The 27,626-nt window shown below is 46.4% G+C and overlaps 1 protein-coding gene across 4 annotated transcripts; it reads left to right on the top strand.

Annotated features, from left to right (window-relative positions):
• The first annotated feature begins 203 nt into the window (after window positions 1–203).
• EWSR1 (EWS RNA binding protein 1) lies at window positions 204–27,626 on the top strand. 4 transcript variants are annotated; one of them, XM_075534704.1, is made up of 17 exons: window positions 204–299; window positions 4,324–4,360; window positions 4,501–4,552; window positions 5,818–5,941; window positions 12,823–13,009; window positions 15,274–15,441; window positions 17,361–17,572; window positions 18,527–18,707; window positions 21,450–21,484; window positions 22,011–22,043; window positions 22,311–22,429; window positions 25,280–25,409; window positions 25,670–25,792; window positions 26,043–26,205; window positions 26,502–26,599; window positions 26,845–27,097; window positions 27,209–27,626. In XM_075534704.1, exons 1-17 carry the CDS (start codon window positions 287–289, stop codon window positions 27,246–27,248), a joined length of 1,968 nt encoding a protein of 655 aa, XP_075390819.1. In that variant the 5' UTR covers window positions 204–286; the 3' UTR covers window positions 27,249–27,626. The 4 variants fall into 4 exon arrangements, with proteins under 4 accessions (XP_075390819.1, XP_075390817.1, XP_075390818.1 ...); XM_075534702.1 differs by having other exon boundaries at window positions 21,447–21,484; XM_075534703.1 differs by having other exon boundaries at window positions 5,815–5,941.

The raw sequence follows: 27,626 nt of genomic DNA, 5'->3' as shown, positions 1-27,626 counted from the left end.
GGAATCACTCAGCTTGATGCTGAAACCTCTTCCCCGAAAGCTTAAGCCACTTCGGTGCAACTCTGTCTCGAGTTTTCTCGCCAGGAGATTTCTTTATAAAGAACCGGGCCAAGAGGTGTGGGCGCAGCGACGAATAAGTAGTTGTCATCCCTCTTTATCCCACCCCCCCGTGGACTGGTCCGATGGTAGCGCCCGAGGTTGCGGGCTGCGCGCCTGCGCAGTGCGGGGCCTAAAGGGAAAGCGAGAGGGAGACGGACGTTGAGAGAACGAGGAGGAAGGAGAGAAAATGGCGTCCACGGGTGAGTGTGGCGGGGCTGCGGTCGCGTTGGCGACGGCTGGGACGCCCAAAGGGAGGCCCATCTGACTCTGGGGGTAACTGGGGCGATTGAGTGGCGTTGCTGAGAAGGGTTTGGGGTGCCCTCTGCCGCCGATGGGCTTGGCGCTCTCGGTCCCTTCCCCTCCCCCCACCGGGCGGGCTGATTCTGGAATATTCCGGCGCCCTCGGCGCGTGAGGGGCTCGCGGCAGCGCGCGTCTGCGGGGGCGCGCGGTCCTGCCGAGGCCGCCTCCATTGTGTGGCGGCCCGCGGGCCCCGCGCTCGGGGCCGCCCGCCACGTGGGCGGGGCCTGCGGCCTCCGGGCCCCGCGTGGGGGAGGGGGACGCGGCCGGGCCCCGCCATCGGGGCCCCGGGGTCGCACGCGGCCTGGTCGGCGAGTGGGACCAGTGTGCCCCCCCCGGAATCCCCCCACACACCTCTTAGGCCCTTAGGGGGTGGCCAGAGGCCAAGGGACTTCTCTACCTCCCGGGGAAAGTTGGCGGGGGTGGGGGTGGGGGTAGGGGTAGTGGCGCGGCAAGAAAGCAAACAAACAACAGGGACCGCCGATTTGCGGGCTCGGCGGGCTCTAGGCCGGAGCCGAACTTCTGCCCCCTGGATCTGCGAACCGAATGGCGTCCCACCGTTTCCACCAATCCGTCACGCTCGCGGCCCCTCTGCTTTCTAACCACCCCCAGCCCCTGACCCCGAAAGGCCACGTTGTGACTTCCCGGGCCCTGTTTGCAGCCAGCGCCGGGGGAGCGCCGTTGTATAATAACAAGGCCAGTGTGGATCGCGAGGCCGAAAAGCCTCGCCGAAGACCTCGCTGGCCTCTATGACCCCAGAGGAACAAAAGGCCCGAGCCGCCCTGGGGCGGCGGTTGAAGCAGGCGGTCTTGCACTTTGGGCGACCGGCGTGTTTATGGCGCGGGCTGATGGAGGAGAGGCAAAATGGGTGGCCAGGGCCCAGCGTGGGAACTCGGAACGCTCCACGGCCGGCGCTCCCCGCTGCACCAGCGGTTTCCGATCACTTCGACTAAACGGTCCCTGGCGGCTGGGAGTGAGTGCTCTAGAGGCGCAGTGGGAGGAGGTGAGACAGGGAGGCCCGAAAAGCCTGGCTCTTTGCAACTTTTCGCCTGAGCCCAGTGACTTGAGACCTGGTGGTTCTGATGCGCCCCCGCTGTGTAAGCAAGTGAGTGCCGCAGTCAACGGAGTGCCCCCCAAAGAGGGCTCCGAAACGTCACCACCAGGTGCCCTTTGCCCCCTTCCATCACTTCTTTGTAGTCTTGAGTTAGGGTCGCGCCTGAAAGGCAACTTCTAAATTTTCCTATTCCCCCTGGCCAGCAGTGCCCTTTTCTCCGTCCGCTTTTCGCCCATCCTGTTGGTTTTCCCATGGTGCACTGTGTTCCAATTATTAGACTTGTGGTTTCTGCAGATCAAGGGGGCTTCGTGGGAAAATTCCACAGTCGTGTTCATTCCTTCTCCCGCCAGGAACTTTTCGAAGGCCCCTCCTGCATACTATAGTAGACCCAAGGAGTGGGGCCTTGTGGATACCGTGTAACTTAACTGGATCTTCCTTTCATTTCCTGCAAAATGTGGGTGTTAGGCCTTTTGAAAAGGGCTTTTTGAGCCCCTGTGACAGCTTACAAAGCCTTGGCTGTAGCTGCTCGGGAGTCTGAGTATCTTGAGTCTCAACTGTTTAGATGGCAGCCCCTGAGGTATGTAAAAGACTGTCTTGAGTAGTAGGTGTTCTGCCCCTGCCTATACGCTTTACAGATAGAGCTTTATATTTAGCTAAGGGAGTATGTCCAATTTAACAAAGGATTACAAGGCAAGCTCCCAGATCAAGAAATGAAAGCCGTGCCAGCCTCTAGACCACAGGCCTCCTTCCTCTCCCCAGCCTGCTCTGTAGGATCTGTAGTGGTCTTTTGCTTCCCATTCAGGGGTTAAAAACAAAACAGCGTTGACAAAAAAAGTTTGGGAGGAAATGGAACTAAAAGATAATGGTTTCTTTAGGAACTCTTTGAAGCCCCCTCAGACATCTGGTGGCCTAAATTCCCGGACAAGGGTGTCACTATGGCATATTTGAGACCACATAGAATGCGCTACAGGTAGATCAAAATGGTAATTCTCGGGGTAACTGCTTTGCCTCTCTCAACTGGGTGAGTCCCACTAGGATGGAGCTAAATCCACTAGACTGATCTGAAATCCTCAGCTGTTCCTTCGCAGCTTTGCTAATATTGTGTTGTATGCAGCTGCTCTTATGAAAAAGCCGTCTTGCGAGCGTTGAATGTACCTGTACCAAGATGTAGAATCGTTTCCCATGCAGAAAACCCGCAGTGAAGCATTTTAGATGCTTCACTGATATGTTGCTTTTGTAGTGCCACTTGGAAGCAGTGATTTACACTTTAACGTGCCCTGTGAATGAAAAGCGTGACTTGTAGGCTATCGGGAGACCGCTAACTGTAAGGCCAGTGGTTCAAGCTCTTCTGAGGAAGAAAGATGAGGCTGGCTGTCTCCTATAAAGGTTTAAAGGCTTGGAAACCCAAAAAGACATGTTCTCCTCTGCCGTGCCAGGGTAACTGTCTTGAGTTCTGTAGTACTAATGAAAATGCTGTATGCTTGCCTAACAAAACAGTTTCTTCAATATAGCTAGTCTTTGGGTGGTTACCTTGATGTTTATGATTCAGGGTCCTGGTTATAAATATACAGAAAATGGTGGAGCGACAAGGGAGAAAAACATCTTAGATGAATTTAGTAAAATGCTGTCAGGACAAGACAGAGACCAGCTTTCCATGGCACTAAGGGAAAAAAACCAACACACCATGGACTGGAATGTTATAAGCCATTGCTTTTCCATGCGCTGTAGTGCTCATTCTGAATAGAGAAGAAAGAGTGTGTTTGTTCTGACCTAATGGCAATCGTATCTTCAGACACAGGGCCAAGTACCAGAGCTTATAGAGAGGGGAAACAAGCGCCCTTTTTGGTGGTTGTTTTACAATAGTAATCTACTTTTTAAAAAGATACACTGAGGGTATCAAAGTTTATTTCAGTAGTGTTGTGAAAACTGCTTGACCATTTTATTTTCTATTTGTTTCCACTAGTAGACTAAGTTTAATCCATTTGACACATAATGCAAGTAAAATAGTAAATCCTAGGAAATTTTATGTAGAGAATGGAAGAAAAGGGGTTTGTTTTTGATTTTTCAATTACTTAGAAAATTTTAAAATAAGATTGCCTTACTTAAAACCAAATTTGGCGCATGCCCCTCTCCACCCTGGTTTCCCTTTCCTTGCCAATGCCCAGGATTCTGCTTGTAAGTCTGCTTATATCTCGCTTTGAGGTCATCATACAAGTGGAACCCTGACAAGTACATATCCTTTCGATGTATATCCTCTTGTTCATTATCATCTCATGGCCATTCTCCTAAGGAAACCTGGTGGTCAAAGCATTCCTCTACTAACTTAGCCACTTACTCCAAAGCAGAGCGATGTGGCTGTTTGCTTCCATAAGGATTTCTAGCTTTGGAAGGCCAGTGGAGTGGTGGTTCTCTTCTGGCCTCCAGCGTCGCTGTGAGTTGGAATGGACTTGGCCGCAGTGGATAGAAGGTCCTGCTTGGGAGTTATGTAAATGCGATAGCTCCTGTCCTAGAAGATGAGGCAGAGGTTAAACTCTGGACCCTTGTTGCAGCCTTCCTTTCTATGCGCTTGTACATCCTGCTGTTGGGTCTCATTTTCTCCTGTCTTGGAATAGTGGTTGTGTATTTGGAGGTGAATGGTTGTGGTCATGAAATATGTGAAGTGTAGTTGCCAGATCCACTGATCTTGACCTTGCTGGTTGGCATCAGACTTAGACTTTCTGCATTTCCCTGGCCCAGGAATAATTTTTGGTTGGGTGTCCAGAGATGAGTCGTGGTAAGACTTTCAGTTTAATCCTTCAATCGTTTGAGTTTTTTCCCGTTTGCTCTTCCTATATCTTCCTAGATTTACTTATCTTTTCTCTGTTTTCCCTAGATTACAGTACCTACAGCCAAGCTGCAGCCCAGCAGGGGTAAGTCATTTTTTATGACAGTATTTTGTGTGTGGTTCATTAGAGTTTTTAAAGTATGAAGCCTCCCATAGATGTCCAGGCGGTAGTAATGAAATCTGAGTGGGCTATATTCAGTTTTTGCATTTGAATTTCTCTTACAGCTACAGTGCTTACACCGCCCAGCCCACTCAAGGATATGCACAAACCACCCAGGTAAGCTTTAAGAACATTAGATGTAATTGCATCTCCCAGTAAAATGTTTCTATCAGCCATTCAAATAGCCTGCACAGATCTTTTTTCAGGCAAGAGCAAAGTAAAATAGTAATGTGTTTGTAAAATACGGTGGCTGTGGAAAGGGACTTCATTCTGCCGTAACTATCCTAAAGCTAGAAACAGGTAGCCAGCCATACTTTTCAAAGCCACCATTTCTTAAGTGTAGAGTAAGTGCCATGCTCCACATTTGGTGCTTCTGCATGTTGTGTTGTGTTTAAATTTGTTGGACTTGTTTAATCATCACAGCAGTGCTGCAGATTAAGATGCTATTAGGACTATTTTGCAGATAAGAAAATTGTGTACATAAGGATTATGTAATTTGCTGGTGTTGCATAGTAAGTGGCAGGGTCAGCTTAGAAGCTTGGACTGCCTGGCTACAGAGCGCCGGAGTACTTTCCAGTCTGTACACAAGTCTGTTTAAAAGCCTGAGCCAATGGCGTCTAGAATTAGCCTCCCGGTGTTCTCAAGATCTCCTCGAATTCTGAAATGGGTCGTGGCATTAAATGGATACTAATAACTGCAATGGAAACCTATTCCAGGACAGACAGGTGTGTTATATCTAGCAGAGCTTACGTAACTGGCCATTCACACAAACCTAGAATATGATTACACTCACATCTGAAAGAACAGCTCAGTACTTGCCTGACTTCACATATTCTTGGGGTCTAGGTTCCAAAGACAGTGCTCTCGAAGTGCTGAACTTAAAAGGACATAGGCTTTTCTGGTTTGCAAAAGTGGGGTTTGAAAGCCAGTGTGTGGGGGTTTGTAAACCACTCGTGTTAGTCCTGTCTCCTCCTCTGTTCATTGATCCTATTCTGCTGGGGATGATTTCTGGTTCCTGAAACTGCTACACCACATGCTGCAATTACACACTTGTGTTCTCGTTGCCCCTCCCTCGAGAATGCCTTCTTACTCTGTCTAGTTGCCTTGTGAATCTCTGTAGTTAACTAAGATTTTGCCTAGCTATCTCAGGAGTTGTTTTTGTTGTTTTGTTTGTGTAGTTAGCTTACTAAAATATGGGTGGCTTGGATATGGGGTAACAAATAGATTGTGAGCACTAGTCTGGTTTAGAAATCTTTTGTATCAGAAAGTAGTGTTTTTGACTAGTTCTGTAATTCAGAAACTTAGAAGCAAGCCCGTCCATTTTTATTGCTAAAATACAAGGTTCCTATATGAAGTTTTTGCGTCTGTTTTCTTTGGAGCAGGCATATGGGCAACAAAGTTATGGAACCTATGGACAGCCCACTGATGTCAGCTATACCCAGGCTCAGACCACTGCAACCTACGGGCAGACCGCCTATGCGACATCATACGGACAGCCTCCCACGGGTAAGGCCTTCCTTGGACAGACTGCTGGGTCACAGGCCAGGGCACTTGGTTCACCTATTCTTCTGGCCCATGTGTTGGTGCCTGGGGTATTTATTCAGAGGAGAAGGTATGTTTGGTTTTTCCCTTCTCATATTTTCATGGCAGGTTATCTACTGTTGGTCGAGACTATGGGTGAGCCAAATCTCATGCACCTACCCCACCCCAAACTGTTTCATATACACAGTAATGCACTCTGTATAAAATAATCTCACATGGCAAGGAGTGTTTGTAAAGATTATGTTTGGTGCCAACACTGGTAAGTATGGGCCTTAAAACTGAGCTGCTTAAAAACCAAACTGATTTTCACATCTGTTGGATTCATCGGATAATGTTCATTCTAGTTTGGATTTTGTGCTTTCCATAGCAAAGGAACCCGACTGTCCTCCGTCTTGCGTGGAAAATGTGATCGCATTTATTTGACTGCCAAATTTTCTGACATCATAAACAAAAGATGCTAATGAGAAACTATTTCATGTGCTGGTCATCAACTCCTGTCTTTTTCTTTCTGTGTGTTTTGGGAAAGGTTTTATTTCCTTTGATTTTTGTGTCAGGCCTTGATGATAGCTGGGTAACTTCCCAGAGGGATTTCAGGTGATTGGTACCAGCTCGTGTCCCTGAGGGATGCACAGTTGGATTCATTGTGAGGCGCACACTGCAGCCCTTCGTATGTGACCTTGCTCTGCTGACTTCCTGTCTAGATCCATTCGGTTTTCTCTTGGAGTGTGAGGAGTTATTTTTATCCATAATACAGCTAAGAATTGGAATAAGTTATCCCTTATCCCCTGAGCTAGAGTTGAGGGTGAAGTATGTGAGGAATGTGGGACACTTTTTTTTTCTTTTTTTGTTTTATTAAAAAAAAATGCTTTGATACAAAAGAGTTTTAGAGTTGTTACTTTCCAATTAGCTTTGTTTTGGAAGTTACATACAGTGGAGCTCCTTAATAGGAATGGGGTAGGTAGAGCAGTTCCATTTATCTCATTGAATAACAATGTCCTGGGAAATGGAGTCAGTTTTTTGTTATCCAAAGTAATTCCATACAGTACTTCGAACACTGAATCCAGAAATGCTAAATTGCTGTTCTAGAGAAAATACAGGGTCAGTGGCTTCTTAATATATGTTGTTTGATTCATTAACTTTGCATTTTTAGTGGTTCTCAATCTTCCTAATGCCTTTAATACAGTTCCTCATGTTATGGTGACCCCCCCCAACCATAAAATTAATTTTGTTGCTACTTCATAACTGTTTTTGCTACTGTTAGGAATCGGGTGACCCCGGTGAAAGGATGGTTTGTTCGTCACTTCCCCCCCCCCCCCCCCCCAAGGAGTCGTGACCCACAGGTTGAGAACTGCTGCTCTGTGCTTTCAACTTGGAAATCTTTTCTCTCTCCTTTGTACGCGGGTGTGAGGGAAGAGGGAAGGCACTATTGATGTCTCAAGGAAGCTTTTACCTGGTGTCTCCTCCTCACGGTGCCTGTACAACAGAAAGCACAGAATGCCCCCGTGACTGAGGCAGTGTCCCCTTATTCAACCTCGGCTGGGACCTTTGTGTTTTGCCTTCCTCGAGTTGTTGGGCAAGCATATTTAATGACAAAATCTACCAACCCAGGCACACTCTACAAAAAGAGAGGGAAGAGGGCTTATTATTACTAAGTAAGCACTAAACAGGAGTGCCGTGTAAATTACAGTGCTTACTCACAATTCCTTAATGAGATTTCCAAACCAGGAACTTACCTATTGTGTATAGCCAGGCAAATGCCGCTCATTTCCTACTCAGAGAACTAGTCCTTGAATAAGAGGTCTTGCCAGCACCGTTCGTAGTATGTATTGTTTTTAGGTGTAAGTTGATTCTCACTCTTGGTAACGCCATGTACAACAAAACACTGTCCTCACAATTTTACTGTTTGAGCCCGCTATTACAGCAACAGTATCGTCATTGAGCGGTTTCCTCTCCCTCTGCCCTCTTTATCGAGCACCTGATGCCCTTCTCTAGGATCACTCCTGACGTCCAAAATATGAGAGCCCCCGGTGAGTCTCACCAACCTTGCTTTTAAAAAGCATTCTGGCTGTACTTCTTCCAACACAGATTTGTTCCTTCTGGCCGCTCACAGGGTATTCACCTTCCTTATTTGTTCTCCAGCTTTCACATGTATATAAATAAGGTGACTGAAAATGCCGTGGCTTGGGTCAGGCACACCTTAGTCCTCAAAGCGCTGTCTTTGCTTCTTAACACTTTTAAAGAGCCTTAGTGGTGCTGTCAGGTGGGCACTGGACTCCTAACAGCAAGGTCAGTGGTTCAAACCCACCAGCTACTCTGCAAGAGCAAGACAAGGCTTTCTTTTAAATCTGTGGGATCACTGAGTCTTACAGAGATGCCTCCATGGCGGTGGACCGTGGATTGGAGTTTATGCCTGATTTATCCAATGCATTATGTTTGATTTCTCTCAACTTCTGCTTCCCTAAATGTTGATTAAAGTACAGTGAAGTCCTTGACAAAGGTCTCTTTATTGGTGTAGTTGTGAAGACTTGTTTTCTTTACATTTCTCTGTACGTCGTCATGATTTTCATGAATGAGTGCTTTAAGGCCTCGTTGCAGCCAGCAAGATCTGTGTCGTGCAGATCACAGGTTCCTTGAATTCACCTGAGAACTGTGAGAGCCACCTGTGTGTTTATTATCTTTATCCACAGCAATCGGCGATCCTGCAGATTTAAAAGAAAACCTTTCTCCTACAGAATAGCTAGTGGCTTTGAACCTCTGATCTTGTGGTTAGAGCTAGAGCCGTCCAGCACTTACCTGACAGCCCCACCAAGGCTCTTTAAAGTGTTAAGCAGCAAAATACAGCTCTGCGCAGAAGCAAAGCACATGTCTTATAACCTGAGATGGGTTTGCAGCCATGAGCCAAGTGCCAACTGAAGTTAGGCTCGCTGATTCCCAGGATGGGGTGGGGCAGCTGCCTTCCTGGATTGGTTGCATTTCAGAGACACTGCCCAGTCCTGGGGAAAACATTCCTGGGTTAGCATTTGCATGAGACTTTATTTAGTCTTTCAAAAGGTCCGTACACATTTCCAAAAGGAGGGAAGACTTCCATAGTGTCCTAGCTTTTAGTCCTGTCCCGTGCCCCAAGTTCATCTGTGCTCATAAAGCCTGTTTGATAGTGATCCACAGAAGAATTGAAGGGGGTTCCAGATTGTCTTATGTAGGCAGTTTCACAACCACAGACTCTGGGTGCTGAGGATCGACTGTATTTCTCATCGTGGCTAACTGAAGCTGTGGAATGGGTGTGTGAAGACATTATTTAGACTTCCCAGTGGTTGAAATTATAACTGGAAGGAACATGCAGTTTGCATTTATAGCACTGAATTTTGAAATTTGTGCTGTGAACTCTTTAAGTACTGATAGTAGTGCATTCTTTTTTTTTTAACAATTTATTGGGGCTCATACAATTCTTTTCACAGTTCATATATATACATACATCAGTTGTATAAAGCACATCTGTACAGTCTTTGCCCTAATCATTTTTTTCTCTTTTCTTCTTTTACATTTTATTAGGGACTCATACAACTCTTACCACAATCCATACATATACATACATCAATTGTATAAAGCATATCCATACATTCCCTGCCCCAATCATTCTCAAGGCATTTGCTCTCCACTTAAGCCCCTTGCATCAGGTCCTCTTTTTTTTCCCCTCCCTCCCCGCTCCCCCCTCCCTCATGTGCCCTTTGTAATTTATACATCGTTATTCTGTCATATCCTGCTCCATCCGGAGTCTCCCTTCCCCCCTTCTCTGCTGTCCCTCTCCCAGGGAAGAGGTCACATGTGGATCCTTGTAATCAGTTCCTCCTTTCCAACCCACTCACCCTACACTCTCCCAGCATTGTCCCTCACACCCTTGGTCCTGAAGGTATCACCCACCCTGGATTCCCTGTACCTCCAGCCCCCATATGTACCAGTGTACAGCCTCTGTCCTATCCAGCCCTGCAAGGTAGAATTCGGATTAGTAGTGCATTCTTAAGAGGTCCTTTTTCTTTCTTTTTTCTTTTTAAGAGGTCCTTTTTCTTGATGTTATCTTTGCTAGGAATCCTTAGATCATTTACAGGGAAAGCCTCCTGGTCTCACTGTCATTGAGAAAGTTCCCTGATGTTTAGAGACTCTGAAAAGGATGGGATGTTAATTTAATGCATAACATGACTGCTCTACCTACAGATGAATGGTTTTGATGAGCAAGAAACCAGATCACCTGACTCTAATGTTTGTGTAGGATTTGCAGTTTCTGGGAGACCCCTAATTGTCCTCCTTAATCCTCTCAGCATCTTTTGGGGGTTATGCTTTGTGACCAAACAGGCTGAAGGAAACTACGCAGTGGCCCTAAGTGGGACTGGCATACTTAGTACTTTGTTTGCACCTGTGTCACCTTCTCATAAAAGCCACAGGACAGTTCCTGGGAAAGTTAAAAGAGAGTTTTATCAAAAGATTCCCAAGAAAAGTCGCTGCATAAATTGCAATAAAATAATTGGAGTTGAATTCTTATTTTATTATTCAAGCTGAACACAAATTTTGGTTAGTTGTAGAATGTGCTTTACCTTTTTCCCTTAAGGGCATCAGCGCAGTGTGGATATGTGGGTGTATATTGTTCTTAGTGTCATTAAATCAGTCCTGTGTGGATTTTTGTTCATTCCGGCCAGTTGTGTGGGGCTTCCAGATTTAAAGGTTACCCCGTAACCCACTGTCTTTTACTATTATCCTTCAGCAGCACAGTTGTTGCTACCTCGTTTTATGACCTGAGTTACTGCCCTGATTAGCATTTACCTTTCTTTGGTCTTTGTCTTTTCCTTGCTCTTGGAGGTCTTAGGGGGGGGTGGCATGTCTGTTGAGTGGGACCACAGATTAACATCTGTTAGAGTCCGCCTGTCTGTGGAGTTGAATTCTGTATTGGAATTTAAATCAGCTGTGCTTTATGTAGTTGACCTTAGGGCTCTTCCGAGAATTCCCTTAACACCATGCCTTGAGGTGCTCTCTTTTGCAAACAACTTTAATAATATTGTTTCCTCTCAGCCATTGTGAGAACACAGTAACTGTCTTGGAATAAAATTAAATCTAATATTTCCTTAAAATGCTTCAGATGGAGAACAAAGTATGCTCTCTGCTCTGAAAAGTGACACTTTGAATTATATATTGAGAAGTTATTGTTTGGGCCTGGTAAATTGTATATTTAGTGAGGCCACTTTATTCCAATGAAAATTTTAAGACCCTAAATTTTAACTAAAATGAGCTATTTTAAGTCAAGATTTGTTTTAAATCCTGGAATTATTTTTTACTTTACTGATAGTTGAAACTTTCTTTGGGTTACACTGATATCTTGCACAAAAGTCCCATGACTGATGTGTGCCCTTGGCCGTAAGCAGTAAGAGGGAGAAGAGGAGCCCAGCTCCAGCAGTTAACTGCCCTCTTAGCGGCTTTTGAGACTTTCCAAGCTCAAATCCCTAAGGGTAGAGGACCAGGCCTGGGCTCTGCCCTGAGTGGCTGAGGCCTAGAACAGTGAGAAAGCCAAGTTCCCTCATGGTCTCCAGTCCACCTGTGGGAGCAGGTCTTCATGACACCTGGTTGGGGACATGCCAAGTGAAGGTAGAGGAGGCCTTCTAGAAATGTCCGTCACCAATGTTGGTGAGCAGGAAGAAAGAAGTTCCTTTTTCTGTAGTAAGACAGACTAGAGCGGAGTGACTTGAGGCCAGCCTAGAACCTCAGACGGTTTCTTTAGTATTTGCCTTTGAAAAATTTGTTAAAATAATTTAAGTAACTTGCAGAAATTATGTAGCGTAATCTATGCTGGTTAGACCCAAGCAGATAAAATGTGTACTGTGTCTATTGTTGGCGAGCCATTTCAAATGATGGCGGTAATAGCAGGCATCCTTTAGGTCATGGTTCTCAGAAACACCAGGAGGATGTTCAGTCGCATGTTGACAACCTCTGCGTTAGCACTGAAAATTAAGCATGAACTGCCTCAATGATAGCTTCTAGTGTGAAAATTAGTGCTCATATCTTGTTTTTAATGATCATTCTAAAATGTCTTTAAAATTATTAATTATAATTTTATTGAGGGGGGAATGTAAACCTTGTGACAATCCATCATTCAATTGTATTAAGCACACTTGTACATTTGTTGCCATCAACAGCTCCAAAATATTTTCTTTCTACTTAAGCCCTTGACATCAGCTCCTCTTTTTCCCCCCTCTCTTCCCCACCCTCGGTAATCCTTAATCAATTATATTATTTTTATTTCATGTCTTACACTGTCCTGTAACATTGTCGTTTTTGTAGTTATTCCTACTTGATTGTCACTCCTAGTAGTTAATTGAAGTTTAAGACCTAGTAGGAAATCGAGTACAGGCCAAAAATCAAACTGACTGCCATTGAGTTGATGCTAACACATAGCAATGCCATAGGACAGAGTCGAACTGCCCCTTGTGCATTTGAGACTCTATAGGAGTAGAAAGTCCTTTCTCCTAGGAAATGGCTGGTGGTTTTGAACCGCTAGCTTTGTCTTTACCCAATGCAAAACCACTATACCACCAGGGTTCCTTTAGCAAATTCAGCCTAGAAGTGGCAACAAAGTCCAGCTCATCCCCTACTGGTTGCTCGTAAGAAGGCAGGAGGAATCTTGTGTCCTCCAGCATTGCTAGCAGGGGAGGTCAGCCGGTGCTTTACTGGGCACTTTCGGAGCACTGGCTGCCAGTAACTGGTTGGCTGCTACTCTTGCTAAAAGTGAGTGGGGCAGGAATTGTTGAGTGCAAAAGCAGGTCTCTGGAAGGATGGAACTCTGATACAGCTCTTCTTTGTTCCAGGTTATAGTACTCCAGCTGCCCCACAGGCCTACAGCCAGCCTGTCCAGGGCTACGGCACTGGTGCTTATGACACCACCACAGCAACGGTGACCACCACCCAGGCCTCTTATGCAGCTCAGTCTGCATACGGTACTCAGCCTGCCTACCCAGCGTATGGGCAGCAGCCAGCCGCCACCGCGCCTGCAAGGTAATGCCACACTCACCTTCTCCTGACTGCAAAGTGTGCTAACTGTGTTCTTACAGTCGTTGCATTGACAACTGTGCTACGGCACCACCACCTCACAGATACTCTTCGTTTAATGGAGAGATGTGCCATCCAAGGACCCAAGTGAGGAGCGCCTCCTGGCGGGTGGTTTGTCTGTGGTACTTTCCTGAAAGCAGAAGGGAGTTGACTGTGGTTTCCAGAGAGAGAGAACGGCCAGAGTGGTCTTTCCAATGCACTTTGTGCTTTCATTAGCCTGGTTGGGGGTAACAGCTTTCCCCTGGGGAGAAGCACAAAAGTTCACGGTCCAGAAGGGAGGGTATGGAGTCAGGAACTCTTGATGAATGAGCCATTCCCCAGGACAGGGACTGCTCCCATCCCAGAGAAAGGAGTGAGTGCCTCGGTGCCAGCCCATTTGGTGGGATTTCCTCTACTCTGGAGGCTTTGATAAAACGGTCAAAGCGAGGATAAATCCTTAAGTGAATGCCTACTGTGGAGTGAGTATTAGCACTAACAGTCACGCCCTGTGGCTGCTTATTGGTGAGTCTTTCAAACCATAGCAACCTAATAGAACATACTAGAACTGCCCCATAGCATTTTCTAGGCTAAAGTCTTTATGGAAGGAGGCTGCCACACCTGTCTCTCATGGAGCCGCTGACAGGGTGAAACCACTGACCTTTTGGTTAGTCGCTGATCACAACCACTAGGAATCCTGCGGGGAGCAGCAGGCAACAGTGCCTGACAGAAGATTCCAGGGCTTTGATTTAGGCCAGCCTTTCCCAAGGTGAGCAGTACTGCCCCAAGGGGGGCTGCAGAAGCAGATCTCTACATCTGATCCTGGCTTATGGGCTATATATAGTACAAAAATTGTTGACTGCTAGGGGGCAATAATTTTTTCTGGAAAGGGGGTGGGTGGTGGGCCAAGTAAGGTTGGGCACACCAGTGCTTCAGATGAGCTCTGCATGCAGTCTTGAGGCTCATTGAATTCTGATGTGAGGAGACTTGAGGGAACCCAGTCTTCTTATAGCCTTGAAGTTCATTATTGCTGAAGTAAACTGACTCTGGAAAACGCTCTAATGTTAACTTCTCAAATGCACAGGACCGTGCTCAGTGCCACTCAGCTCACACCTGCCAGTGGTTGAGGTAGTTGATTTCTAGAGGGCCCCGTTTTATTGACAGCATCGCAAAGTGGTTCTAGATGAAGAAAGCCACATGGCGTGCTCCATTGCGACAGTAGAAACAAGCCGTAGATGGTGGGTTCCCAGGGACAATTGTTGTGTGAACCATCCTCTCACCCCGTTTGGTTTTTAAAATAATTTTAATCTTACCACTTTGAAACAGCTGTCTACCTCAATACCGGTGGTGTCTACTCCGGGGTTGGGGTGGAGAAACCAGTGCTTCCTCATCCTCTCTGGCATACCTGCTGGCTTCTTAAGACGTTGCTTCAAAGAGTGCAGACTCACCAGACTGTAACTGATCTGGCTAAAGTCGCCTGTCTGGTTTGGTTTGGTTTTCCCCAGGTGATTAGGGTAGGTTTTGAGCACTTAATGGAAATACTTCCCCGTTAGTGTATCTGAGCATGAGTTTGGCACAAGCACACCTTTGTGTCCCTACTCTGCTCTGGGAGTTGCCATTGTGCAGCCCAGGAGGTAAGGGTAGATTGAGCTGCATGCGGTGCTGCAAAGAAAAGGTTGGGTGGGTTACTTTTCCCCAGGCTCTTCTTAATACAGGAGGAACATGAAGAACCCACAGCTACTTGAAGTTTTTTGACCTTCGGCAATCTAATTTATCTGCAGAAAAAGCATTTTCTTGCCTGACATTCCACCCCTCCCATGTCACTTAAAGTAGCAGCACCAAACGTTACAAGTGCTGTTTGTAGGAATTCATAGAAAACAAAGAGGTCCTGTTGGCGCAGAAGGTTACGCGTCCTACACTTTCCAGAAGATTGGCAGTTTGAACCTGCCTAGAGGCTCCTGGGAAGACGAGCCTGGTGGTTGACTTCATACCCTGGGGCACGTCCTGCTCTGCACACCTGGTGTCACCGTAGGTGAAGATCGGCTTGATGGCACCTAACCACAGCAATAGAGTTTGAGTGGGACAAGATCATGGGTGTGGTTCCTGCTGGGTTTGCCATCAATGACGTTACTCCTTGCTAGCAACTAGCTGCGCCCTAACACAGTTCTTGCTTATAGCTCTTGTGTTTTGTAGTTGAGAAATAATGCCTCTTCCTTTGAAAATAATTCCTTTAGACCACAGGATGGTAGCAAGCCTGCTGAAACTAGTCAACCTCAATCCAGCACAGGAGGCTACAACCAGCCCAGCATGGGGTATGGACAAAGTAACTACAGTTACCCCCAGGTGCCTGGGAGCTACCCCATGCAGCCAGTCACCGCGCCTCCATCTTACCCTCCTACCAGGTCAGTCTCTTCATTCCTCTGGCCAGGCTCAGTAAATGAACAAAACCGATGTTGTAGGTTGTGGACCAGCTTGCTTTGGCTTCCTCGGGTATGTTTTCTGACTGACAAGTCTGACTGTGTGTTACATAATCACCTCTGTCCTGAGTTCCCCTTGCAGGGCTGGGCAGATAGGCATTCTTGAATTTTCTTCTTTAGGTTAACTCAAAGCCACCTGGCTGGTTGGCTAGTTAAAGTACCCAGCAATGTGAAAAAAGATGACACTTCACTTAATAGAGCCCAGGGTTTTGATGGTCAGCCATGATTTTCTCTCTTGATTATTAATTTATTTGTCTTGCATTAACCACACCATAAACTACAATGTCCCACTTTGGTTTCTTTAAAGAAGAGGGAGAGCTCCCACTTAATGTTGTCAGGCTCCCACTTAATGTTGAGGCACATTTTTAAAGCAATTATAAGAATTCTGCCCTACAACAACTTGACATCCCTTCACAGAAGGGTCTCGGGGAATGAGTCAGTCGTGGTGCAGTGTAGCAACGATGAAGCATACAGCTTTCCTCTAGTTCCTAAATGCTTTCTACCCCCACTATCATGATCCCAATTCTACCTTATAAATCTAGCTAGACCAGAGGATGTACACTGGTACAGCTGGGAACTGGAAACAGGCAATCCAGGACAGATGATCCCTTCAGGTCCAGTGGTGAGAGTGGCGATACCGGGAGGGTGGGGTAGAAAGGGGGAACCGATTACAGGGATCTACATATAACCTCCCTGGGGGGCAGACAACAGAAAAGTAGGTGAAGGGAGACTTTGGACAGTGTAAGATGACAAAATAGTAATTTACAAATTATCGAAGGTTCAGGGGTGGGAATTAGCTGACACCATGGGTTTAAGTGAAGAGCAAATGTTTTAATAATGATGGGGGTAACAAATGTACAACTGTGCTTGACACAATTGATGTATGTATGGATTGTGATGAAAGTTGTATGAGCCCCTGATAAAATGAATTTTTATATTTATATATATATATATACACACACCGAACAACAGTGGGAGGAATTCTGCCCTAACATATCAACTTAGTTTTGTTAGAACTTTATTTGCTGAATTTGTTTATGCATTTAAATATGGTAGACATGAGCAGGGGCCAGAACAAAAATTTGCCCCAAAAGTTTTGTCTGTAAAACTTTGGGGGAAAGTGGGCAGAGCTCACAGGTGTTTGTTTCCAAAGCCAACTAGGGCCTCTTCTGAGAGCAGCCTGTGGGCAGGCTGAGTAGGTGCCTAGAGAAGCTCTGGGTCCATACTGATGTGAGGACCATGGTGGAAGAGACTTCGTTTAATTGCATATTTAAAATGTATTCTTTTTTAGTTTGAGTATAGAAGGTCAAAGAATTCAATGCTAATCATACCTTAAGGCGTATTCCTACAAGGCATCTTTGTTAAGTCTCCCTGCTGTGTCTTTCCATAGGGGCTCTTGATTCTGAAGCTTCTCTATCCATCATTTGTCATTTAGTTCTCATGTCTCATAGATAAACAAGACATGTAAGCTTAAACTGGCCCCGGAACTTAATCTCTGTTTTTCTTAGAGTCCGCTTCTTCCCTATGAGCACATGAGTTTATTAATACTAAAAAGCCCACAACTCCCCAGTTTTGCCTTGAAATAATGGGAATGTTTAAGTGGGAGAGGTGAGGGAAGACTCTTAAGGGTCCTTCAGGTGGCCTATTTTAATAAACATCCCTTCTCATTTACAATTTTGTTCTAAGTACAAAAATAGTTGCTTATTTAAAATTCATGGTGTAGGCATGCAACTACATTTTTACGGTTACCTGTGTCACTGCAACGTCTTGTGATTTGGGGACTTGAGGAAATATCGAGCCTTGGTTCCTTCCTACAACGCGTATTTCTTTTCTCCCACTCTCAGCTATTCTTCTTCCCAGCCGACTGGCTACGATCAGAGCAGTTACTCTCAGCAGAACACCTATGGACAGCCCAGCAGCTACGGGCAGCCCAGCAGCTACGGACAGCCGAGCAGCTACGGACAGCAGCCGCCTACTAGCTACCCTCCCCAGACTGGCTCCTACAGCCAGGCGCCCAGTCAATATAGCCAACAGAGCAGCAGCTACGGGCAGCAGAGTGAGTGGCTAAGAGAACAAGACTAAAGAACGGTTGGGCATGGGGCTGCCACTTCCTGCGGTTTGCTTGGGGCTTCTGGGGTGCGTCTTCAGGCCATAGCACCCTAATAGACAGCTTAGGTGGCCCTGTGAAGAAAGAAGCGAGGGCTTTTTCTAGTTTCCTTTTATAGACACCTTGGTAGGAAAAGAAGAAAAATGGTTTTATAACAAATCAGGGAAACTTCTTAGGCTACTGACCCTAGTCTTTGGGGTGGTTCTGCAGCGTGAGTGACACTATTAGTACTTACAGCCTGCCCACCTCTAGTCAAGGACTAGTAGCAAGAGAGTGGGAGGCAAGCTAATAAAGATGGTTTGATAAATGCCATATATGCATATATACCTGTATATGGGTACTTTTTAAGTCTGAGGTAAGAAGCCATACAAAATAATTAATGCTCATTCTTTTGTTTGAAAAAGTAACTGAAAACCCAAAACTGTCTTTACAATTTAATTTCTACTTGAATTGTTCGATTCTAAATTAAATTCCATCCACAGGCATGTGTCACTGCCCTGTAAGTTGAGTGGTGCTACCTGATGGACAGCTTAGCGATGTTCTAAGAGCCCAGAAGCTGGGAAATTTGGGTTTGTTGAGTGTAGCTGTGAAGAAACACCTTGCAAAGGCATCTTCAGACCTAGAACATTATGTTGACCCAGGGGGATGTTGGGGGTCTTAGTGACTTTGTTCCCTTATGTGCAGGGGGGGTTTCTATAGCAGTAATAAGTTACTTACGCCTCAGGAACCCAAGGTGTTGGCTGCATGTAAAGAGCCTACTGGCTAGAGGTGCTTTCTCGCGCCATACAGAAGATGCCTCGGTCCCAGCCTAAGAAAGTAGAAGTCAGTGGTTCCCAGAGAAAAGAGCATCGAGCAGGGGTGTGGCTTTTGGACTCTGGCTTACAGATGTGACTCTTTCCTCAGGTTCATTCCGACAGGACCACCCCAGTAGCATGGGTGTTTATGGGCAGGAGTCTGGAGGATTTTCCGGACCAGGAGAGAACCGGAGCATGAGTGGCCCTGATAACCGGGGCAGGGGAAGAGGGGGCTTTGATCGTGGAGGCATGAGCAGAGGTGGGCGGGGAGGAGGACGCGGTGGAATGGGGTAAGAGCAAACCTTTTCTCCTTTTACTTAATTTTGTTTCATCCATAGGAATTTCAATGGAAAAAGGGACTGAAAGACATAAGAAATTTGTTTCTACATTTCCATGGACAATCTGTTGAGCTCAAGCCATCTTCTAAAACATGGAAATGTCATCTTGGTGGCATATCTTTAAGTGGCAGTTTGGTTTTTTTTTCTCCTGCCAGTATACTTTGTTGGGTTGGGCACAGCAAAGAATGGTTTTGAAACGAAAGCTTTCAGCTCCCTTCCTGATTGGCAGAGGTGGGAAGCCTCTGTGGGTAACAGACTTGGGATGGAACACACACAAACCTTCTAACCATAGGTTTTTAACTCATGGCCTCTGAGTGTCCTGAAATACCTGGTGTGTATACGACAGAACAGGAATGCAGCTGTTTGCCCCACTTCTGTTTGTACTTGGAACTGTTGAACCTGATGCTGACCTTGATCCCATAATCCTTAAACTGTGCCTGAGGCGCATAGAGTGTGGTTGGAGCATAGAAGAACCCAAACGCTTCTTACAGAGTAATGTATATAATTCCAGGATTGCTCCCTACGGGGGGTTTTGAAATGTCTAAATCACTTTGACCATTTTGACAGATGGCACAATCTGGTTTAGAAAACTTGGTACGGACCGATAACACAACCCTGCTACCTCTGCCTGCCCTCCCCCTCCCTCCCCCCAGCCCTGCTCCCTTCTGGTGTCCATTGCTTTAATGAAGGTGAGGTGTAACGGTGGGTAACAGAATCCAGAAGGCTTAGTTCTGTGTGTGTTCTGTCCCTAGATAAGCTAAAGTTATGCAGAATGTTCCACTTCGTGAATTGGATTTGTTACTACTGTGTGGTTCAAGGAAAAACTGGGTTTCTTGCTTGCTTGCTTTTTTAAATAGATGTGGGCATCAAAATTAAATTGACTGGGAATGCAAGTGTATATAGCTTGCAAATTTAGCAAATCTTATAACTATTGAAGGATAATTTAATATTCTGCATAACTTAATAAAATCAACTAAAGTCTTGAGTGAAATCTTTATTGGAGGAAACAGTCCTTTTGCAACATGCGAAACCATTTAATGAGCAATTGGCATAAAGTAAAATAAGGTTTCTGATTTGGAGAAAAGCATTCCATTGTAAAGGTTTCACCTTATGGAAGTTTTAAAATAGATCCAGGCACTTGAAATTACTATCATCACGTCGCAAATCACCTAGAATTTCTATTATTTTTCTATGCCCCCAATTTCTTTTTTCAAATTCACCCACTTTAATACTCTGGAATAGTTGCTCTGCTGACTTTGAGGGTCGAGGGGCCCCTCCCTCTGGCTGAGAAGTCTTCCTGGAGTCATCAAAAGGCTCTAGGTGTCCCCAAAGGTTTCTCAACAGACTGAAGCAGTTGGTTGGGTCCTTTGGGGACTCTCGGGGGCGGGGGGGCACCCTGTCCATTTTTTATTGTGATGCTTGCGGTGTGGTGATGGATTTCAGTGTCTTCTGCAGGTAAGGTACTCAATGTTGTTCACATGCCCTTTTCATTGCCTCAGTATTTTGATATTTTCATTGGCTGTTAAACGTGGAAACTTTTTAACATGCTTTGTCGCATTTATATGCTACAGGTTACAAAGTGAGAGCCTTGTATACACTTCAATACTTAAAAAGTACCCGTACTCAGTACTCAGCCGGCAGCATAATGAAAAGTGGGACTAGACACGGTGTCCATATGGAGAGGAAAAATATACATAGAATATTTTTAACAAAATGTATTCATTGTATAAATGGAATCCTTCTGTAACTTTGGTAACTGCATACTTGTTTGGTAACGAACCAGAGGAGGTATAATACTCTAGAATTGTGTAACATTAAAGTGTAAACTTTTGTGTTTAAAGAGAGAGAACATTAATGGTGTGTACTTTTAAAAAGGAAGCAAAGCTGCATGCAACAGCTTGAAATTGTATATTCAGGTATTAAAGGTGCAATACTGGTTCGGAAAAAGTCAGGGCCTCCACCCAGCTGAGGAGTTACCCTTGTTTAATTTTGGAAAGGTTAAAGAAAGAAAATCTAACCAAAACTTGTATCTTATTACTCTGTCCTCTGTTTTTAAAAAGCACGGAGAAGTCCATAAAGTTGCACCCTGAGCCCATTGAGCCTTGGAACTTGTTGTAAACTCTCCTTTCACAGCGATTGTTAAACCCACTGGTGCCTGAAATGTATGGCTTTATGCTGAAGAGTGGATGGATGCGTCCCCGTGTGTGTTGTAGGCATTCGGTGCGGTTGTCTCCTGCCTGAGGGAGGATCTATGAATTGTTAGGGCCAGTGAGGCCTCGCTGGCCCTCCCCTGGGGGAGGTCGAGGGTGCACCTTTATGAGCTGAATGGCCCATCTTGCCGCTTCTCTCTACACCAGGTTCGCCCAGTTTTTCAGCTGTTGGGGGGTGGGGGGTGTTTAGGACCAAAATTTTTTTTCTCCCTAACTTGCCAAGTATTGCACTATTAATACCAGCCCTGGAAGTTAAAGGAAACGAGCCCACACTGGTGTGTACAATCAGACAAGCAAGGTTGTATATAAAGGAAATTTGAGCGAGCTGCCCTGAAGAAAGGCGTAGTGACAAGATGAGAGAGATGCGTTGTTTGGAGATGTGTTTAGCCAGTGTCCTTCTTCCCCACGAGCCCCCCCCAAGGCTCAGAGCGGTACTGGCTTTTAAAGGGAAAGGCCTTCATTTCTTCGTTTATCCCCCCAGCAGCGCTGGAGAGCGAGGTGGCTTCAATAAGCCTGGTGGTAAGTTTTTGAGTATTACCATGGATAGTGTTTTAAAAAAAAATACAGTCAGTTTTTAGAACAATATAATTTTTATTAGTTTCATAAGTGGTTTAAAGATGACCTGCCAAGAGACTAATGGGTACTGCCGGCATTGTCTAGGGGTAATAAGGTTAGCCTATGGCTACGAGACAAAGGGTGACTCGAAGTTTTGAGCAACTGCTTCTGTAATGTGGGGGAGAATCTGGTTTTTTAAATTTGGTTTATGTGGAGGAAAACATTTGAGTTAACTTTAACACTAATTTGGCACCTAAGCACCAAGAGTGTATTTGGTTAATAATGGTTTAAAAGCAAATCAGCAAACAAACCCTAGCAAACCCATGGCAAACATTAAGGGGGCACTGCAGCGTTTTAGCAGTGCCGGTCAATTTTGCAGTAATGAAGCCCCTCCAATGGTGGTATAGTAGATAGCTATGTGTGTTTGTAAGGTTTGTAGCTTACACGGCGTGCACTGATAATCTTTTATATGATCTTTCCTGGTTGGCAGGACCCATGGATGAAGGACCAGATCTTGATTTAGGTAATTTTAGAGTCTAATCTCTGTATGTGACTCTACATCAAGAGCACAGACGTGCGGGGGAGCCGAGTTCCGAGCGTTGTGGCTCAGGGTGGTGGTCTTGCTGGATGCGGGCAGGTTGGGGTTTCCTGCCTCAGGAGCATCTGCTCATAGCCTCCCCAGACCTCAGTCTTGTGGTGTCCTTGTTGTGGAAGCTCTGTGGTGAGCAGTAGTGGGTTACTGAGCACACGCGCCTAGACTGGTGGCAACAGCTTCTATTGTCTTCTCCAGGCCCGCCTGTCGATCCTGATGAAGACTCGGACAACAGTGCGATTTATGTGCAGGGGTTAAATGACAGTGTGACTCTGGACGATCTGACAGACTTCTTTAAGCAGTGTGGAGTGGTTAAGGTGAGTAGCAACGGCATGTCCCGTGGTCTGGCAAACTTGGACCGCTCTGCACTTTTAAGAGATTGGACTGATACCTGGTGTCCTTTCTGAAGTTGTCCATCAAGATTTTTCTCTGGACTCCATGTAGTTTGTCCCTTAAGTTCTACAAAGAAAACTTTTGGTAGAAAAGATGCTGCCAGCAACATAACTTAAGTAGCCAGGGTCGTCCTAAGTGTGAACTGGAGGAGCTGTCGCACAGACACCACTTTTTGTGAGACCTAAAACAGGGAGCGGCTGTCTTCACCGCAGCTCAGGTTGAGCTTTTGGGTTCTTAGGAAGCATCAGGTAGATTTCTCGCTGGTGGTTTCTGGTCCTTCCCTCGCCTTTCTGGAATTTCACCATTTCTTCTCTTGGTGAACTCTGCCCTGGGCCATGTTTATTTCATAGATTTGATTATTTATTAAGCACTGCTACCCAAAAAGCTTAAACTGAGCCAGTTCTGACTCAGAGCGACTTTGTGGGAGCAGCCCGCCTCAGCTTTCTCCTATGGAGCCGCCTGGTAGTTAGCCGGACAGCTAGCCTCAGCCTGGTGTGGAACTTGCATGTGGCAGGAGCACCAACGTGGGTCAGATGATAGGTGATGGAGGACGGGTAAAGCCTCTGTACTGTGAACGCTGCTCGTGTGTCTCTCCAGACACTGCCTGGCTTTCTGAGCATCTGCATCTAGGGGTATGATGGGACTGAGTCTTCAGGTCTTTGTGTAGCAGCTTCCCAGGACAACTGTGTGGCTGACCTCCTCAGACCCAGACCTCTGACTGGGAGGGACGTGGTTCTGTACATTGTTGCACCGTTTTTGTTGCCAGTGTCTTCTGTGAGTGACTGAGGGAGGGGCAGAGACTTGGTTTGTTTTGTTCTGACGTTAGTTTTCTTTTGATGAATAGAAATTTGTTTTAATATAATTAAACCTATCGATCTTTTCCTCAATGGTATGTCTCTCTTTTTTCCCTACTTACAAGAAGTTGGTTCCAAAAGTGTTTGCGGAAAGGTCGGCCCTTTCTCTGGTGGTCTATAATGCTTTTCCCGTAAAGTTTCTACCACACGTGGGTCTGTTTCTGGAATCTTGTTCTTTCAGTCAGTTTGTGTGGTCTGGGTTAATACTATGGTGAATTGATTGGGATTTTTACTGTTCCTTACTCCTTGTTTTTCTGTTTACATTTTAGAATCTGTAAACAGTTGTTAAAAACCCTAGTGAGTATTAGCTGAATCCTTTACACCTTATCAGTTACGAAACTCATAACTTCATTAACTGAACTGATTCTAATACTACTAAGCAGTACACAGACACATACACACACCAGTGGGGGTGGGGAGACATTGTATAGGGGAGCTTCAAAAAGGATGATAGAATTTCTCCAAAAACTTCCGAGGCCCCTTGGCTCCATGGATTGAGGTTTTTAATAAGGATCGTTTCTTTTGTAAAGTCTTGGAACTGTGTTAGTTTTATGCATGGGTCTGCATTTTTATGATGAAAGAGCCTTTTTAATGAGTGCTGCCATGTAGGTCTCCGTTACAAAGGGTGTGCTGTGGTTGTGATTACTACTCTCGTGACCCATCTCCTCGTGGCAGGGGCACCCCAAAAGGCTGGGAAATAGTGATCATTTGTGTGCGGTGCTTGCTGATGGGTGGGGGGGTTTCTTCCCAGTTAAGAAAGTTGTGTTTTCCCACACGAGTTGGGAATAGGACCTGGAAACATCTCTTTCACTTGCTTACTTCCTTTTAAAATTCCTGTCCTTGTTTGCTCCCACCCTTTCCCCAGCCCCATCCTTCACTATAGATTTCTATATTTGCACTTAACTTGCTGGGGGGTTTTCAATATTGAAACGATGACATTGTCCCAAGAACCAAGAAAAAAAATGAAATGGAAAAAAGTGTTTACCATCAAAATTGAGAAGGAAAAAATTACAAAACATTTATCTCAGTGTTTTGACATATTTTGTTTAGTTTTTATATATCCTGGTGTTTTTTTTTTTAACATGGATGCTATGTGTACACAGTATTAAGCAGTCCGTCCCCCACCCCCCTTTTAAAGCCCTGTAGATAGGGGACTCTTGTAGCCCTGCGCAGGTATGGATTACACTTTGCCTGTGTGTATGCTTCCTTGTACGATGGGGCTTTAGAAGCCAAGCCAGCTACACCTGGAGTTCAGCTGGCAAAGTAGTTCTTGGGAAACCGGCTGTGCTGACTTCAATACATGCTGTATGCAAGGTTCACGGGTAGTTCTCATTTTTGTCAGACATGGCTGCTGTGACGGCCTCTAAGCCTAACTGTCCCCTGACAGGTACTGCCCTCCCGGGTTTTGTCTAGGCGCTGGGAATACCCAGGCAGGTGCAAGGACACTGGGCAGAAGAGATGGTAAGGGAGGAAGTGAGATTCACACTCTGTCTTTGTGCTTGTTTAGAACGCTGGATCTGACTGGTTTTAGGGTAAATGCTGTCCAGGGGCTAGTCATAGAAGAACACATTGGTTGGTGGAAATTAGGATAGGGTACGCTGGAAGTGAGCTCACTCTTGGGACTCAAAGCCTAGATGGATGTATAAAGTGAACAGTAACACTGGGATCCTACCTACCATAGAACAACACCAGCCCTTCGAGATCAGGAGCAAGTGCCCAGCAGGCCGTCAATGCATGGTGCGCCCTCGGTGGGGTGGTGCTGTCACATTGTGAGGATTACAACCCATGTTTGGGGAATTAGGTAGTTGTCCCTAATTCTTCACCTTGTGAAGATGTGGCTGCACGTGAAAACTGATGCTTTGACAGTGGGGATCATGTAATTAGGTCTAGTCACTGCCTAACTGCAATTTTTATGTCCAGATGAACAAGAGAACTGGGCAGCCTATGATCCATATCTACTTGGACAAGGAGACCGGGAAGCCCAAAGGCGATGCCACTGTGTCCTATGAAGACCCACCGACTGCCAAGGCTGCTGTGGAGTGGTTTGACGGTATGACCTGGGGTCTGCAGTGGGGTGGTCGCCAACATTCTTCATTCTTGTCCACTTGGGGCTTGGAAATGTGGTTTGACTCTAGCAGTTAAAACGCCTGTTCTCTGAAGTGGCACTGGGGACAGGCACTTTGTTTAAGGGTTTACAACTCTCTTAAAAGCTGCTTCTGGCCTTGCCAGAGAGCTTGGTTTGTCTTGGGCTCTGCAGGCCTTTGACAGAAATGTCGAAAAGTAACGGAGGTTCTCTTACCTTGTCTTCAGGGAAAGATTTTCAAGGGAGCAAGCTTAAAGTCTCTCTGGCTCGGAAGAAGCCGCCCATGAACAGCATGCGGGGTGGAATGCCACCCCGAGAGGGTAGAGGCATGCCACCGCCACTCCGTGGAGGTATTTATTGGCTAAGCCTTCTGTGCTCTTAGCATGGGGCTGTGGAAGGAGTCCTTGGGGGCACAGCCTTAGCAGGCAAACTTGGGGGAAGGCCGGGAGGGGGGGCGGTGCTGATAGGCAGTGTTGGTGGAGGGGTTGGCTTGAGGGGTTAGGGAGGGGTGGATAGAACAGAGGTCTGTGGAACAGTGAGCTCGTGGACTTTGCTTTTTATTCAGTAAATCTGGTGCCATAAATTCACTGCTCCTTGCAGGTCCTGGGGGCCCAGGAGGTCCTGGTGGGCCAATGGGTCGCATGGGAGGCCGTGGAGGAGACAGAGGGGGCTTTCCCCCACGAGGACCCCGTGGTTCCCGCGGGAACCCCTCTGGAGGAGGAAACGTCCAGCACCGAGCTGGGGACTGGCAGTGTCCCAACCCGTACGTACTGCTCTCAGCAGCTGGGTCCACCTGAGGGCCTGGCCTTTGGTCTTCCAAGTCTCTGCTGGGGGAGGAAGGCACTTGGCATGCCCCAGACATAGGGCTGTGCATTGATTGCCCTTTCAGTAGCCTTGTGATGTCCTTCTCCGTGATGCCGGCCGTGGAGCACAGGCCCCAGCCGTCGTGCTTGTCCTGCCGGGTTTGACTGGGGTTGGGTGGTGGGCTCCTGCTCACTGGGCTTGTTTGCAGGGCCTTGGTGCAGTTGCTGATTTGGATTGTGTTGTCGTTTGATGCAGGGGTTGTGGGAATCAGAACTTCGCCTGGAGAACCGAATGCAACCAGTGTAAGGCACCTAAACCTGAAGGCTTCCTCCCGCCACCCTTCCCGCCCCCAGGTAGGTACAGCTTCTGTGTTGAGTCTCTGGGCTTTGCCCAAGGCAGCCTGCTCAGGTCTCCCCGCAAGCATCCCCACCCAGCTCTGTAGGTTAGAGTTGATGTCCTGCTTGAGTGATTTGATAAGAAATTTGTGTTCCTTGTGCACTGGTGAGGGAAGCTGAGCTAGAGCGGCCACCAGGCACGCCTGTGGGGCTGCTGGGCAACCACGCACAGCCTGACGGCTGACCTGTCTGTCTCCCTTTAGGTGGTGACCGTGGCAGAGGCGGCCCTGGTGGCATGCGGGGCGGGAGAGGTGGCCTCATGGACCGTGGAGGTCCCGGCGGAATGTTCAGAGGTGGCCGTGGTGGAGACAGAGGTGGCTTCCGTGGCGGTCGAGGCATGGACCGAGGTGGCTTTGGTGGAGGAAGACGAGGTGGTCCCGGGGGTCCCCCTGGACCATTGATGGAACAGATGGGAGGAAGAAGAGGCGGGCGTGGTGGACCTGGGAAAATGGATAAGTATGTAGCCGGGGAGGCAACTTTTGGTGGGGGGGGGGGGGTGGGCGGAGCGGGGGCTGCCAGGCCTGGCCTGACTACGAACCTTTCCCCCCTTGGCCCTTTGCCTTGCAGAGGCGAGCACCGCCAGGAGCGCAGAGACCGGCCCTACTAGATGAGACCCCGCAGAGCTGCATTGACTACCAGATTTATTTTTTAAACCAGAAAATGTTTTAAATTTATAATTCCATATTTATAATGTTGGCCACAACATTATGATTATTCCTTGTCTGTACTTTAGTATTTTTCACCATTTGTGGAGAAACATTAAAACAAGTTAAATGGTAGTGTGCCGAGTTACTTTTTTTTCTTTTCCTTTTAAAGCTAAGATGGTTGTTTAACTAAGACTAAACCGTGGGAACCCTTGTGCGCATGCTCAGTGTCGTTGTGGAGAACTAGAGGGCCTCTAACTGTAACCGTGTTCATGGTTGTGATGCTTTTTTGTTTTGTTTCTTTTCTTTTTAATAAAATTCCAAATGTTTATAAACTGTCA

The sequence above is a fragment of the Tenrec ecaudatus genome, chromosome 16, assembly GCF_050624435.1.
Source record: "Tenrec ecaudatus isolate mTenEca1 chromosome 16, mTenEca1.hap1, whole genome shotgun sequence".
NCBI lineage: Eukaryota > Metazoa > Chordata > Mammalia > Afrosoricida > Tenrecidae > Tenrec > Tenrec ecaudatus.
This window is presented reverse-complemented; position numbering and strand designations above follow the sequence as displayed.

Bases quoted from the DNA above. Each gene is read 5' to 3' on its own strand.
- EWSR1 (XM_075534701.1), top strand. The intron at 18,708-21,446 runs GTAAGAGCAAAC...TTATCCCCCCAG, and splicing joins GGAGGACGCGGTGGAATGGG to CAGCGCTGGAGAGCGAGGTG. The intron at 22,430-25,279 runs GTGAGTAGCAAC...TTTTATGTCCAG, and splicing joins AGCAGTGTGGAGTGGTTAAG to ATGAACAAGAGAACTGGGCA.